Source organism: Dipodomys spectabilis, unplaced genomic scaffold (genome assembly GCF_019054845.1).
Source record: "Dipodomys spectabilis isolate Male_0828 unplaced genomic scaffold, ASM1905484v1 ptg000140l, whole genome shotgun sequence".
Taxonomy (NCBI): domain Eukaryota; kingdom Metazoa; phylum Chordata; class Mammalia; order Rodentia; family Heteromyidae; genus Dipodomys; species Dipodomys spectabilis.
The window spans coordinates 9,134,380-9,150,474 of NW_024870817.1; the positions used below are offsets into that span (position 1 = coordinate 9,134,380).

General features: G+C 34.7%; 1 protein-coding gene across 1 annotated transcript in view; it reads left to right on the plus strand.

Moving 5' to 3' along the window:
- The window catches only part of Ttc37 (tetratricopeptide repeat domain 37), an 87,259-nt gene that overhangs the window by 65,207 nt on the left and 5,957 nt on the right, over positions 1-16,095 (plus strand). The window contains exons 37-38 of the mRNA XM_042691098.1: positions 1,539-1,697; positions 10,684-10,836. Coding sequence (XP_042547032.1) covers positions 1,539-1,697; positions 10,684-10,836 — 312 coding nt within the window. The remainder of the gene's footprint in view (positions 1-1,538; positions 1,698-10,683; positions 10,837-16,095) is intronic.

Below are 16,095 nucleotides of genomic sequence, written 5' to 3' on the forward strand. Positions count from 1 at the left end.
GTTAGGATTATAGGTGTGAGCTACCAGTACTTGGCAAGAAAGAAAAATATACTTTTTACAGATAAATAACAGTGGAAGATCCCTTTAATCCCTGAATTGTCTATTAAAGCAGAGTAATACATTTTTTCTTTCATGGAAGGAATTCCATCTGAGATAAATTCAAGACAGGCTATTATATGGTAGATGTTTACTAACCATAAATTAGTGTTTGCTGTGTGTTCACTCGTAGAATAAGAAATGCTTTCTGAACCCTTTCTTGTCATCTTATGTTTCAGTTTCTTTTTTATAAGAAAGCAGTCAAATACATTGTAGCAATATATTTTGATTATGATCTAATATGATCCGGAGGGAAAAATAATAAATACTTAACTAGAGAAGATTCTAAAGGTTCCCAGTGCACAGAACTGACAACAATTAAGGTGATGAAAATTCTAGTTACCCTGAATTGGTTGTAATACATTTTATATGAGTATTAAATTATAATACTGTAACCCTTAAATAGGTATAAATAATCTACGCTAATCTAAGAAAATGAAAATCTGACTTTGTTACCATTAACCATTGTTTTCTATTAAACAGTAGATAAATTTGCAGAGACTTGCATTTTAAAAACTTGGAATCTTTTGATCTGTGATTTTGGCTTTATATTTCTAATTTTTTGTTTAATTTCAGTAATCTTTTCTATGTATTAGTATATGGGAGTTACATATTATTTTGTTAATATGAAATTTATACAATTTGTTGAAGCTGTGACTATGTAACATTAGTCATTTATTCTAATGTTCAATATTTTGTTCCTGGTTTAAAGTTATATTACTGATTTGCATCCTATAAACAAGTTATACACTACTAACAGCTGTTTTTAGTAAATTTCTAAACTTTTTCTTTACATAAAATTCTGCTAATAAAAACAGGCTTAATTCCTAACAAAGAGAAACACAGACAGAAAAAGTACGTGAATGAGAGTGAATGAGCTATATATGGAAAGAGAACACATATACATATGTGCATTTATGTATGAATGTATGTGCTTTAGTATATAGTTACTTAGGAAAATGGGAAAGTGAGATTTTTTTTTTTACCCCTAAAGTCCAAGAATGTGTGTTTGGAAGAAAGACATGTATCTCCCATAGAAGGTTGAGAAGGAAACAAATCTTTACCTTTTTTTTCTTTTAAATATAGTTTGTTGTGGTAGAATAGTGATAATTTTACTCTTCATTATATTTTCTTAGTTCAGCCATTGATATTTAGAACTTCTTTTCAGGATATCATCTGGAAATAAACTGGATCGCAGGCATATGTTAAATCTAAAACAAATTATTTTACACACGGCAATAATAGTGTTGTCTACCTTAAAGAGTACTTAAATGTTATTTTCAAACCATTCAGTCATTTGTTTATGTAGCTTTTGTGGTTACTTACTGTAGGAAAAGGCTCATATTAAGCAGTTTCCCCCAATATAAGCATAGTTTAATTGCCTTTACTTTTATCACTTAAGAACATATTTGATCAATTCCTGTTTTGGATTTAACTTTTAGAATTTAAAGAATCACCCTGATCAGCCAGCTATTATCTTACTTTTGAGACAAGTTCAGTGTAAATCACTCCTAGAGTCACAAAAGCCTCTTCCAGATGCTGTGCTTGAAGAACTTCAGAAAACAGTAATGTCCAACTCAACCTCTGTTCCAGCTTGGCAAGTAAGTTTTCTTCTTCCTTATGACATGAGTCCTGAAGTAAAATGCTCCATGATACTAGTTGCGGTCAGGGGTCAACACCATCTTTATTTGTCTTGTTTTTAAGTTTTAAATTGTTTTCAATATATATCTGCTAACCTAAAGCTGTGGAGTATTGTTAGAGTAACCAAGGATGTTGAATGATAATCTAAGATCTGCTCCTATAAAACTTCAAATTTTTCTTAATTGTTGGTTGAAAGCATCCTTAATTTAAAACAGTGAAAATACTATCTTATACCTGCAGTTGATGTAAGAGAGATTAAGAAGTTGTAGACATTTTATAGAAAGGGTACTATAAAGTTATTTTATGTGTTTTTTAATTCTACCTTTACAAGGAATGTGTATAGTTTTTGACCAATGTACTTTATATGTACCCCACATTTGAGATTCTAGTGAGAATTTAGTGCTTTTAGTGTAAAGGTTTTTTGGGATTTATACTTATATCACCAGATCATCTGCTGTTTACCTGGTTGCAGTTATCAACAAAGATGAATACACAATGATTACTGTGTTCTTTATTCCTATTGATAGTGAAATACAGGTGTCACTTTATCCAACTTGTATTTCTTTTTGTGCCCCAGAGAAGGTACCAAAGAAACATTTTAGTGCAGATTTCATAGAAGTTTATTTTACTACAATTTGTTCTTCATCCTGATCTTTTCTTATATCATCTATTTACTATTCCTACTTTTGATAGCTAAAGAGATTATCAAATGTAATAAATTAGTAAATTCTGCACGCTGACCATCCATTTTATTCAAATCCACTTAATTTAAAGATAGTGCTTCTATGTTTGTGAATGAGATACTGGTGATTCACATATGAGATATTTTTTATCATGGGGGGACTTACCTTGTTAAACTAAAAGGAAAAAAATTAAAGGATAAATTAGACCATAAGTAAAGTCCTAAAATATTGCATGTATGTATTTATATGTTTTCTTTTAATGTTATATGATTTTTTCATCTCATTTGAGGAATATATTGTATATCCCTTTTATCATTGATGGTCATGTGGGATAATCTAGGTTCTTTTTGGTGGATATGAGGGTATTAGTATCTTTATCTGATGACTAATGATGTTAAGCAACTTCTTGTATGCTCATTAACTCTTCAAGTATCTTCTTTTGTGTAGTTTCTTGCTTTTTGCAGTTTTTAATAAGCTCTTTGTTTTTATCTTACTCATAGTTTAATTCATTTTTCCAATGAATTATAATTCATTATGGTATCTGGATGCAAGTGCACTTTCAACTGTTTGTATTAAACACCTTTCTCACATTTGTGGCTAGCCTTAGCACATTCTCTGTGTTATTTTTAAACATTAATTTTTTTTTTTTATATTGATCCTGGAGCTTGAACTCAGAGCTTGGGCATTATCTCTGAGCTTTTGGCTTAAGGCTAGCACTCTACCATTTGAGCCCCAGCTCCACTTCTGATTTGTTGGTGGTTAATTGGAGTTTCATGGACTTTTCTTCTAGGGCTTTAAACCTTGATCCTCAGATCTCTTGCCTCTTGAGTAGTTAGGAGACAGTTGCGAACCATCATCATTCAGTTTAACGTATCTTAATTTTAATTGTCTACTCTAATATGTAAGTGGTTAATGCTTTATTGATTTGCTCTATTTAAGAACTATTTACTTACTGAAAGTTCATAAAATTATTCTTTAAGTGTTCTGTTTTATACATCTTATTGCTTTACTTTTCACATTTAGGTCTACAACTTACCCTCCAAAATTTTCTGAATGTTGCCCTAGTCAAAATCCATCTTTTTCCTGTATGGATATGTATTGACTGAGTACCATTATTTTAAAAGACTATTCAGCTCCCACTGAGTTACTGTGATGTCTTTATCATAAATCAGCTCATTATGTATGTATCTTTAGGAATCCCTATTCTTTTCAATTTATCTGTTTATTCTTGCTTATAACTTCATAATGTCTTAATGTATGTTAACATTAAGATGACCTTCACCTTCAAATTGTTTTAGATCATTTGTATTTTCATGTAAATTGTTGCTTTCTGTATGTACACCCAAGAATCCTTTTGAGATCTTCCTTGAGACTAAATGAAATCTATAGTTTAATTTTGGGGATAATTGAAAAGTAATATTCTACTGAGTTTTCCTGTCCACAAATGTAGTATTTTCCTCACTTTAATTAAATTTGATATTTTTTCAGCAGTATTTTACATTTTGTAATCTAGAGATCTTTTACATCATTTGTGCTAAAGTTGATTTCTAGATTTTTGGCATTTTAGGGGTTCTTTTTTTTTTTCTTTTTCTCTTTTTTTGGTGTCATAGGGCTTTAGGAACACTGGGCCTGGGAGCTCTCCCTAAACTCTTCAACTCAAGATGAGCACTCTACCACTTGAGCCACAGTGTCACTTCCAGTTTTCTGGTGATTAATTGGACATAAGAGTCTTACAGACTTTCCTGCCCGGGCTGGCTTTGAACCACAATCCTCAGATCTCAGCCTCATGTGTAGCTAGAATTACAGGCGTGAGCCACCCAGCTCCTGGCTAGAAGTTCATTTTTAAGTTGCTTTTTAAAATTTAAATTTGATTTTTATTGAAAAGATGATGAGAGGGGGATTACAATTACATAAATAAGGTAATGAGTACTTTTGTTTTTAATCATTGTTACCCCATCCCTCATTATCTCCCATTTACTCCTCCCTGTTCCCCTACTCCTCCCTGTTCCCCTCGCCACAAGTTGTAAGGTTCATATCCAACATAGGGTCAAGTGAGTATCAATGTTGCATTAGTTCATCCTTTGTCCTGCTGTTTCTGTGCTTTCCTTTCCCTTCCATATTGAAAAATCTTACATACAAGACACAAGGTACAGAAAACTAAGAGAAAGAACAACAGCAACAAAAAAACAAAACTAAAACTACATACAGGACATAATAAAAACCTATTGTTTCCATATGTTGGAGTTCACGTTGATATGCTTCATTATATTTGGTCCTGTGCACTAAGCAGTTGGGTTATTGGCATCCCCTGTTAAGAATATAGTTGCATGATTTCTCTCACTTTTAAGTTGCTTTTTATCACATTCCTACCTTTCTATTTTTTGGAGGATATACTTAGCTCCAAATATATGGAAATTAAGTTCTTTTTTGCTGGGGCTTGATCTAAGCTTGGGCACTGTCTCTGAGCTACTTTTGCTCAAGGAGATTCTTCTATCACTTGAGCCACAGCACCACTTCTAGCTTTTTTGAGTATTTTATTGGAGATAAGAGTTTCACAGAGATTCCTGCCCAGGCTGGCTTCAAACTGTGATCCCCAGATCTCAGCCTCCTGAGTAGCTAGGATTACAGGTATGAGACACCAGCACCCAGCTTTAAGTTCATTTTTTATAGACTGATCCATCAGCAACCTTGCCTGACATACTTATTGTTTGGAATACTTTTGCTATTAATTTCTATAATTTTTAAAGGAAATTCCACTATACTGAATTTATTTACAGAAATTTGTTTTTAAATAATAAATGGAATGACCCATTTGATTCCATTGATTAGCTTGAATTTTACCAAACCCTTTTTGATGTTTATTAGAATCATCCTACTTAGTAATTGTATATTATCTTTATATTTTGCTATCAACTCTTTCTCTCTTTCTGCAGTATTGATTCAGCCTTGTGCTTGTTAGGCAGGTGCACTGCCACTTGAGCCACACCTATAGCTCCTTTATTTTTGAGGTAGGGTTTGGCTTCCTGGTTGGCTGTGATCCTCTTATTGTGCTTCCCCATGTTGGTGGGGATGAGAGGTAGATATCATTGTACTCAGCCATTGTGCTACCCTTGTAGGTGTAATAACAGGCACATGCCACCACACCCAGCAGTTGGTTGAGATAGAATCTTAAAAACTTTTTTTTGCCAAGGCTGGCTTTGAACTGTAATCCCTTGCTCTCCACTCTGAAGTAACAGTAGAATTACAGATTTGAGCCAAATTACTATTTGTTTGGAAAGACTTACCATTGAAGTAAGGATCGTTTTTATGGAAACATTTCTATTTATAGATTAAATGTGTTTCATAAGGTCTATTAAGATTTTAAGTTTTTTTTTTAGCATTAAGTACAAAGAATTCTTCCAGTGAATCTCAATTTCAAATATATTGGCATGAAATTGTTTATGCTAGTCTCTTTAACATTTACAAGATCTACAATTACTTTCCCATTTTGGTTATCCTATTTATAATTTTTATTTTCCTATTTTGTCTTGAAAACTTGGCAACTTTATTGTTCTTTTCAAAACATAATTTACTGTTTTATTGATTTCTTTTTATTATACACTCTGTGTATGTTATTTGTTTCCTTCTTTGTTCTTTTCCTTTGGATTTAATTTGTTTACCCTTCATCCCAGCTTCTTGAAGTAGAATTTCCAAGATTTTATGTAGTACTCTCTTTGTTATACGTACTTATAAGTAAATACGTACATATGTATCACATATAATAATAATATATGTGTGTTTTCTCTTTTTGACAGTGTTGGAGTTTGAATTTAGGGCCTTGAACTTGTTAAGCAAGCCCTCTACCACTTGAGCCAAACCTTTAACTCTTTATTTATTTATTTTTTTATTGTCAAGGTGATGTACAGAGGGGTTACAGTTACATCATTTTTTCTGATGGAAGCACACACACACACACACACACACAAACACACCACATTTTCTTGATCCATTCATCTACTGAGGGGCATCTGGGTTGGTTCCATATCCTGGCTATGATGAATAATCCTGCGATTAACATAGTTGTGCTGGTAGCTTTAGTATGGCCTTGTGATCTGTTGGGTAAATGCCCGGAAGTGGGATTGCTGAGTCATAGGGGAGCTCTATGTGTAGTCTCTTGAGAAAACTCCATACTGTTTTCCAGAGTGGTTGAACAAGTTTACACTCCCACCAACAGTGCAGTAACATGCTCTTTGGGCCATATTCCCTCCAGCATCTGGTGTTTTTAGATTTCTTGATTATAGCCATTCTAACTGGGATAAGGTGGAATCTTAATACTGTTTTGATTTGCATTTCTTTTATGGCCAGAGTAGTTGAGCATTTCTTCTTGTGTCTATTGGCCATTCTTATTTCCTCTTCAGAGAAGTCTCTCTTTAAGGCTTTAGCCCACTTATTAAACGGGCAGTTTTTTGAGGATTTGTTTTGGGGGGAGTTAATTTTTTTATTTCTAAGTATATTTTAGATATGAGGCCCTTGTCTGTTATATGGCTAGTGAAGATCTCCCAATCTGTGGGCTTTTTATTGATCTTGCTAGCTATGTCATTTGCCATGCAGAAGCTCTGCAGTTTAATGCAATCCCATTTGTCCAACCTTCCTTTGATTTGTTGTGTTTCAGGGTCTTTATTAAGAAAATTTCAGGCTCCGCCAAGGAGCCCTAGATTTTCTCCTATTCCTTCCTGTAATGTTTTCAGGGTGTCTGCTTTTACTCTGAGGTCTTTGATCCATTTGGAGTTGATTCTGGTGCAGGGTGATATATAAGGATCTAACTTTAGTTTTCTACAGGTGTTTAACCAGTTTTGCCAGCACCATTTTTTGGAGAGGCTGTCTTTCTTCCAAACTGTTTTTTTGGCTCCTTCATCAAAGATTAGGTGGCTATAGGTTTGTGGGTTCATTTCTGGGTCTTCAGTTCTATTCCATTGGTCCTGAGGTCTGTTCTTGTGCCAGTACCAAGCTGTTTTGATTACTATAGCTTGGTAGTAGAGTAGCACTGTTCTTTCTGGTAAAGATTGCTTTGCTTTTGCTATTTGGGGTTTTTTATTGTTCCATGTGAATATTTGGATTGTTTCTTCAATTTCCTTGAAGAATAAGGTTGGGATATTGATGGGTATTGCATTGAATTTGTAGATAGTCTTTGTCAGTACTGCCATTTTCATTATGTTAATCCTCCCAATCCAGGATCATGGGAGGTTTTTCTACTTCCTTAGTTGTGCTTTAATTTCCTTTTTCAAGTTTTTAAAGTTTTCATCATAGAGGTCCTTCACTTCTTTGGTTGAGTTAATTCCTAGGTATTTTCTTTTTTATGGGGCTATTACAAATGGAGTTGCTTTCCTGATTTCATCCGCGCTCTTCTCATTATTGGCATACAGAAAAGGCATTGATTTTTGAGGGTTAATTTTATACCCTGCAACTTTGCCAAAGCTTGAGTAATTTGGGAGTGAAGTCCATGGGATTCTTTAAATATAAGATCATGGCATCTGTAAAGAGGGAGAGTTTTACTTCATGTTTCCCTATTTAGGTCCCCTTTATGTTTACAACTTGTCTTATTGCTCTAGCTAGGGATTCTAATATTAAGTTAAAGAGGAATGGAGAGAGTGGACATCCTTGTCTTGTTCCTAAATTTAGAGGAAATGGCTTTAGCTTTTCCCCTTTAAGTATAATGCTGGTTGTAGGTTTGTCATACACAACCTTTATTATATTGAGGAATGTTCCATGGATTCTTAGTTTCTCAGAGCCTTCATCATAAAAGTGTGTTGGATCTTGTCAAATGCTTTTTCTATGTCTATTGGGATGATCATGTGGTTCTTATTTATTCTTGGTTTTGTTGATGTGATGAATTACGTTAATTGACTTGTATAATTGAACCAGCTTTGCATCCCTGAAATGAATCCTGTTTGATCATAATGTATGATTTTTTTGAGGAATTGTTGAAGTTGATTGGCCAGAATTTTGTTGAGAAGTTTGCTTAAGTGTTCATCAAAGAAATGGGTCTATAGTTCTCTTTCCTTGATGAATCCTTGGCTGGTTTTGGGATGGGTTATGATGGCTTCACAGAAGGAGTTTGGTAGTGAATTTTCTCTTTCAATTTCATTGAAGAGTTGGAAGAATATTGGTGTGAGTTCTGCTTTGAAGGCCATGTAGAATTCAGCTGTAAATCCATCCAGTCCTGGGCTTTTCTTGGGTGGGAGGTCTCTTATTGCTATTTCTATTTCGATGCTTGATATGAGTCTATTAAGTTGATTTAAATCTTCTTGGTTTATTTGGGGCATATCAATATTTGCTAGAAATTCTTCCATTTCTTCCAAATTCTCAAATTTGTTAGCATAAAGATTTGAGAAGTATTCCCTTAAAATGTTCTGAATCTTGGTTATTTCTGTGATGATGTTTCCATTCTCATCTATGATTTTGTTTATTTGGGTTGTTCTCTTCTTTTTTGGTAAGATTTGTTAAGGGTATGTCAATTTTTTAAATTTTTTTGAAGAACCAACTCTTTGTTGATACTTTCCATGTTTTTTTTTTGGACTCTAATTCATTTGATTCTGGTTTAATTTTAATTATTTTTTTCCATCTACTGGATTGGGGTTTGGCTTGTTGCTCTTTTGCAAGGAGCTTCAGGTGCATTAAATTGTTGGTGTGAGATTTCTCCCAGTTTGTTAATGTAGGAACTCAGAGCTATAAATTTTCCTCTGAGTACTGCCTTTGCTGTGTCCTAAAGGAGCTGGTAATTTGTGTGTTCATTTTTGCTAAATATCAAGAACATTTGAATTTCCTTTCTAATCTCTTCCATGACCCTCTGGTGGTTCAACAGTGTGTTGTTCAGTCTCCATGTGTTACAGGATTTTCTTTGGTGGTTTTGGGTGTTGAGTTCTAATTTTATTACCTTGTTGACTGAGGAATGCAGGGAATAAAGTCAATGTTTCTGAGTTTGGACAGATGTATTTAGTGGTCTATTTAGAGAACATTCCATGTGCTGTGAGAAGAACGTGTAATCTGATGCTGCTGGGTGATATATTCTGTCAATGTCTCTTAAGTCTATTTGGTCTATGCAGTTGTTTAGAACTGAGGTTTCTCTGTTGAGTTTTTGCTAGGTTGATCTATCCAGTGGGGAGAGTGGTGTGTTAAAGTCACCTACAATCAATGTCTTTGAATCTATGTGTGATTTTAGGGAAAGTAGTGTTTCTTGGGTAAATTTGGGTGCTTCGGTATTTGGTGAATAAATATTTAGAATTATATATAAATATTTAGAATTATATATCCTTCTGTTAGAGATATCCTTTTTATTAGTATGTAATGCCTTCTGTATCTCTTCTCACTAATTTTAATTTGAAGTCTATTTTATCTGATATTAGGATTACAGCTCCGTCCTGTTTATGGGGGCTGTTTGCTTGGTAGATTTTCGTTCCAGCCTTTCACTTTCAGAATATGTTTTTGTGGGCAAAGTGTGTCTCTTGAATGCAGCAGAAAGAAGGATCTTGCTTTTGATCCAACTAGACAATCTATGTCATTTAATTGGAGAATTAAGTCCATTAATATTGAGAGTTAGGATTGAGAGGTGTTTGGTAGCTCCTGCCATGTTATTCACCTTCTTAAGGTCTATGCCTACTGGGTTCTTCCTATGATTATCTAATTTTCTGTTTGGGGGTCATTTCTCTCACTTTATCCTGCTCTTGTTGGTTTTCTATCACACCTCCACTCTTTGCTGCAGTTATTTTTCATACATTTTTGCTTGGATCCGTCTTGGACCATGTTCCTCCTATCTATCCCTTCTGTGTAGCTGAAGTGACAGGCATGTGCCACCTTATTTACTGATATGAAGTGTTGCTAACTTTTTGTCTGATCTGACCTCAAGGTGTGATCTTCCTGATCTCTACCTCTTGAGTAGCTGGTATTACAGATATTGCCCACTGTCCATACAGTTAGACTTATTTTAGACTTATTTTACTACTTTCAAGCTCAAATCCACTTAATTATAAAAATTATAAAAAATTTCAGTTCTTTGAAATTTGTGATTTATTTTATGACCCAGCATGTGGTCAGTATTGCCAATGTACTTGGAAAGAATGTACATTTTGCAATTATTGACTGTAATCTTCTCAATAGGTAATTTAAATCAAGGTTATCAATAATTAAATTAAAAAACATTAGAAGAGATAGGTGAGCTTGTTATAGTATTGAATCTGACTGTGCTAAACAAAAATCCTGTACAATTCTCCTCCCTTTCTGTTATTAGTGGCTGGCACAGGTCTATCAGTCCCAAGGAATGATGAGTGCTGCAGAGATGTGTTACAGAAAGAGTCTACAAGTGGCATCCCAACAGAGCAGTTGGAGTGGGAAGCTCTCAAGTCTGTTGAAACTAGCACTGCTTGCATTAGAAGTGTGTATGGTAAGGTAATGTTATAATTATCATCTTAAAACTTGACTGGTTCCTATTTTTTTATATGAAAATAACATTCCACATAGTGTAATTCTGGAATTTCTATTGTTTCATTGTCTTCTGTTGTGGCCTCTTGGTAAGCTTTGTATTTTGGGTTCTTGAGAGAGTTATGAGTAGCATAACTCCATAGACTGTTGCAGAACATCATAACTGGAGGGAGAAGTCCCTAAGATGGTAATTTTAAAAGCTGAAATATAACAGAATATACATTTTTATTTCTTTGGATTTAAGTAAGAATTGAACTCTATTACTTATCTGTGACAAAGATGCTAATATTTAACATGCTAGTTTTTTTCTTAATCTGACTTTCTTTAAGAGGAATTTCTAGAGACTTGCAATTTGGCATCTTATTTTCTGGTATCAATTTATATATATTAATCAGAAAGTCTGTGCACTGGTAGGGAAAATTAAGACGTGTTTAAGTGGTGTGAGGTCAAGTTGCAGAGCAGTATTTATGGCATATACTAGGTGTAGTTTAGCACACACACATATACATGTACACTTATAAACACACAGAAACATGCATAAGAAATGTGATGACAGTTACCTTGGATAAAGGATTGAGTCTTTTAAGAGATGATATAAGAAAAAATTTCTTTTCCTATCTTTTGATAATGTTTGAATTTCTCATCCTATTTATATTTTATAATTAAAAGCTAAGTTGTCAGTGGGTGCCAGGAGTTCACACCTGTAATTTTAACTACTCAGGAGGCTAACAACTGATTATTGTGGTTTAAAACCATTCCACCAGGAAATTCTGTGAAATTTTTATTTCTAATTAACCATCAAAAAGCCAGAAGATGAGGCAGTGGCTCAAGTGGTAAGAGTGCTAGCAAAAAAAAAGCTCTGTGACATAGCACCCCGGCCTTGAGTTCTAGTAAAGCCTCATGAATGCCACCAAAAAAAAAAAAAAAAAAAGAAAGAGGGCCTGAAATTACTGTTGCCTTAGTAATTCATTAAGATTTATTCTCTTTAGGTATTTTGACAAATCAATATAAGAACAGAATTGTTTTGGCTTTGGTACCATCACTGTAGGTCTTTAAGAACAGATGGAAACCACACATAGTGCCATAATGTATCCTTGAGTATGTGAACCCAAGAAGAAGATACTCCTTTAGCCTAACTTAATATTTGTTATTTATAGAATCATTTGGACTTTTAGTGCTAGGAATTAAATCTGACCTGGAATTTAAAAAATAGATAGCAAACACATATAGCACTTAGTTTGTGCTAGATACAGCTAGATTGAGTGCTTTATACAATCACTTGTTACACTAACCCTGGTTTACAGATGAGGAAACTAGCTTGTAGCTTAGTAATTCCCACATACACCTGCCCCCACCATACCAGTCCTGTCACACACAAAAATATACCTTCTCTTTATTGCTATTTAGTTACCAATTATTAATTACTATTTATTACAAATTAATTACTACCCATTGAACCACTTGGAGCTTTTCTTTTTCTTTCTTTCTTTTTTCTTTTTGCAAGTGCCAGGGCTTAAACTCTGGGCTTGGGCACTGTTGGCTAGCACTCTACCACTTGAGCCACAGCATCACTTTCAGCTTTTTCTGTTTATGTGATACTGAGCAATTGAACCTAGGGCTTCATGCATGCAGGGCAAGCACTATACCACTAAGCCATATTCCCAACCCCTTTCCTTCTTTATTTGTGCTAATGGAGATAAGCATACTGATTTTGCCTTTTGTGGGATTGTTATCCATATCAAAATGAAGTAGCTTTTATAAATGTCTTTATCAACTTTAAAGCAATATTCAAGTCTAATGTGTTCTTGTTAAAAAAAAATTGAAACTAAGTAGTTACTATAAAAGAATAAAGGGGATGTCATTTCTGTAGTAAACAGATTACAGTGTGAGGAGAGGTATATTAAAATTATCATATTTACAACAGACTGTGTGTATATGTGAAGATATTAAAATACCAGTTTCCAAAATTAGAACAGATGAAGATAGCGATTTTTAAAATTATACTTTTCTTTTTTTATTGTGAAAATACTGTACAGAGGGGTTACAATTACAACTTTTATTTTCTTTCAGTAGTTTTACAAGGGGGTTAATATTCAACAAATCAGTTTATAATTACGATGTTTTACAATGACATCTTGATTGAGGTCACCTATTTCATCATTCTCCCTGTTTCTCCCAGCCCAACACTTCCTCTCAGTTTTCCTAGCTTCATTGACTATGCATTACATATTATGACTGCATTCTCCCTCCTTTCTTCTCTTAATTCATCTGTCCCTTCACCTTGACCTCTCCCAACATCTTTCAAGTGCCAGTTTTCTGGAATTAATTTTGTTGGACTATGAGTTCATTTTTCTAAGAAATTACATCATCAGAATTCTCCCCAGCAAATACCATTCTTCAGTGAATGTTTGTGTATAGTTGCATACAACCTCATATGTGTTTACTTGTATATTTATAAATTAAATGTAGCTTCCACACATGAGAAAAATACATGTATCTGTTGTCTCTCTGGACCTGATTTCATTTAACATAATTTTTTTCAGTACATTCATTTCTTTGCAAATGATATAATAATCATTCTTCCTAATGAATAAGAAAAATTTAATTGGGTATAAAAACACATTTTCTTGAATAATTTGTCTTTGGAGGGACATCTGATGTTTTCATACCTTGGCTGTTGTGAATAGTGCAGCAACAAACATGGTGGTATGTGGCAATATTGTATCCTACTTGTGGTACAGCTTTTTGGAAACAGATGAACCTATAAGGCATTAGATAGTTGAAAAAGATTGGGAAGAAATTTCTTTGAATAGAGATATTGTCTCCCCATTTCTACTTGGCCCATTTAAATAGATACACACAGAAGGGCTGCTACCAGAGAGAAAGGAGAGACTTTGATATGTCCTTTTGAGGACTTGAAGGCCCATGTCTAAGAACATACAGCTATGTAGCTAATGTTTTTCAGAGGGAGAAGCTCTTAGTCTGAGGTGTGAATATGAAGAAGAGAATTACTAAGCTTTAGGAAGTGACTGCTTGCTTCTTAAGGAGAGTGATTAACAGTGGAGAATGCCAAGGTAGGCAAGAATATCAGCTGTGTACAGGGAGGAGGGAGTGAAGGAGAGCTGTAGCAGATGGTATCAGCAAGAGTGTTTTAGGTCTAGAACTGAGCTTTACCAAGTGTGAGAGGACCACATAGGCTTTCTCTTAGATCCTGTGAGCTAGATCTGTCCCAAGAAATGATGCAATATCAGCAGAATAGAGGATGTGGAAAATAAATGGAATAGAATGCCTATGGTCCCTGACTTAAGATGTTCAACTTTGTGTTTTTTAAAAATCTTTAATGGTTCTAAGTATTCAGCAAAACTTCAAGGAGGATGGATGTGGTAGCTCACATTTGTAATCCCAAGTACATAGGAGGTGGAGATGGAAGGTCATGGTACTAGGCTAACTTCTATAGAAAGTTAGCAGGACACTATGTCAGTAAATTGGGCATAGTAGTCTGCACTGTAGGTAGCCCCAGCTCTTGCAGAGACCTAGTTAAGAGGATTGCAGTTCAAGGCTAGCTCATGCAAAAGCATAAGATCCAATAGAAAAATAAACACTCCAAAAAGGATTGGGACCCAGAATGCAATCCTGAGTTTTTCTGAAAAGAAAACATAGACAAAAAAAAAAAAACTACTCCAATTTTTTGCATTTTGATCTCTTCCTGGGCTTGTGATGTGCAGTATAATTCTCTCTTGAGCCAATCATGGTTTTTGTCCTACCATATGGACATGCGTATAAACAACCAATACTCTATAGTGTGGTAAACCGTAATGTTTTGGTGGATTAGGTATGTTAAATGCATTCAGACTTGATATTTTCAGGTTTTAGTGGGTTCATTCAGACTTAATTCCATCTTAAGTCAACAAGCATCTTTACATTTGCCTAGGTTAGTGAAACTGTAGATGAGGAGAGGCCAGCTTCATGAGCATGCATCTCATGGGTTACTCAGGGTTCCGCTTATGGTTTAATGCTCTGGAGCTACCATCTTGAAATTCTTAATTTTTAATCAAAGGTCTAGTCCTTATATTTTACACTGAGTGGTTTCTTTGGCCCTGCAGATGGATAACTAATAGCCCATGAATGGAGATTTCTGATAATGCCTGTAAGAAAAAAGAGCGTTAAATATTTGTAAGGCCTAAATAGTTTAATGCCACCATGCAGTGACACCAAAAGCACAAACTTCTGAAATTCCAGTAGGAGCCCTGAAACTACGATTAGGAAGAAGCAATAGGAACTTTGGAGAACAGAAGCATCATTCACTGTTACCCATAACCACAGTCTCACCTGGGAGCTAAGGGAGTCAGGGAAATGGGTACAGATGTTACCTTTGCATGAAGATTGAAATGTTGAAAAGTAGATGTGTTTGTGAATGAATGTGAGAAAAATGATTATATGAGTTATGGTGCCTACTATAATTTATATTCAGGGACCGAAGTAGGTCTCAAATTTAATTTTAAAGAGATGAGGAGACAAAAATAAAGTACATTTTTATCACATTGTTGAGTATGCTTGCTACAAATTGTAATACTTTCTTATTTTTATTTATTTATTGTGAAAATATTGTACAGAGGGGTTACAATTACATGGGCAAGATAATGAGTACATTTGTTATCAAGCATTGTAGCCTCCTCCTTTGTTTCCCCTTCCCATCCCTTCCCATCCTCCCCCTGCCCCCCAATCCTCTCCTACCCCCCCACTCCCCCCAGCACCAAAGTTGTAAAGTTCGTTTTCAACATAATGACTTGTACATCTCATTGTTGCTGATCATCTTTGAGTTAACCTTACAAAATACTCTATATCTTTTTTTTGGTTGGTTGTATGGCTTGAATTCCAGGCCTGGGCGCTGTCCCTGAGCTCCTCAGCTCAAGGCTAGCACTCTACCACTTGAGCTACAACACCACTTTGGATTTTCTGGTGGTATTGGAGATAAGAGTGTCATGAGTTTTCCTGCCTGGGCTGGATTTGAACTTAGTGATGCTCAGATCTCAGTCTCCTGAGTAGCTACGATTACAGTCGTGAGCCACCAGCACCCAGGTCTATACTATTTCTTAGAATTTATAGAGTACATTATTAAAAACATCAGTGAGAATTTTGTGCTAGTTTTTATAGATGTGTTAGAAATAATTTTATTAATATGTTCCTTTCCTTGTTTTCTTTGTTAGATATAGTTGTTATC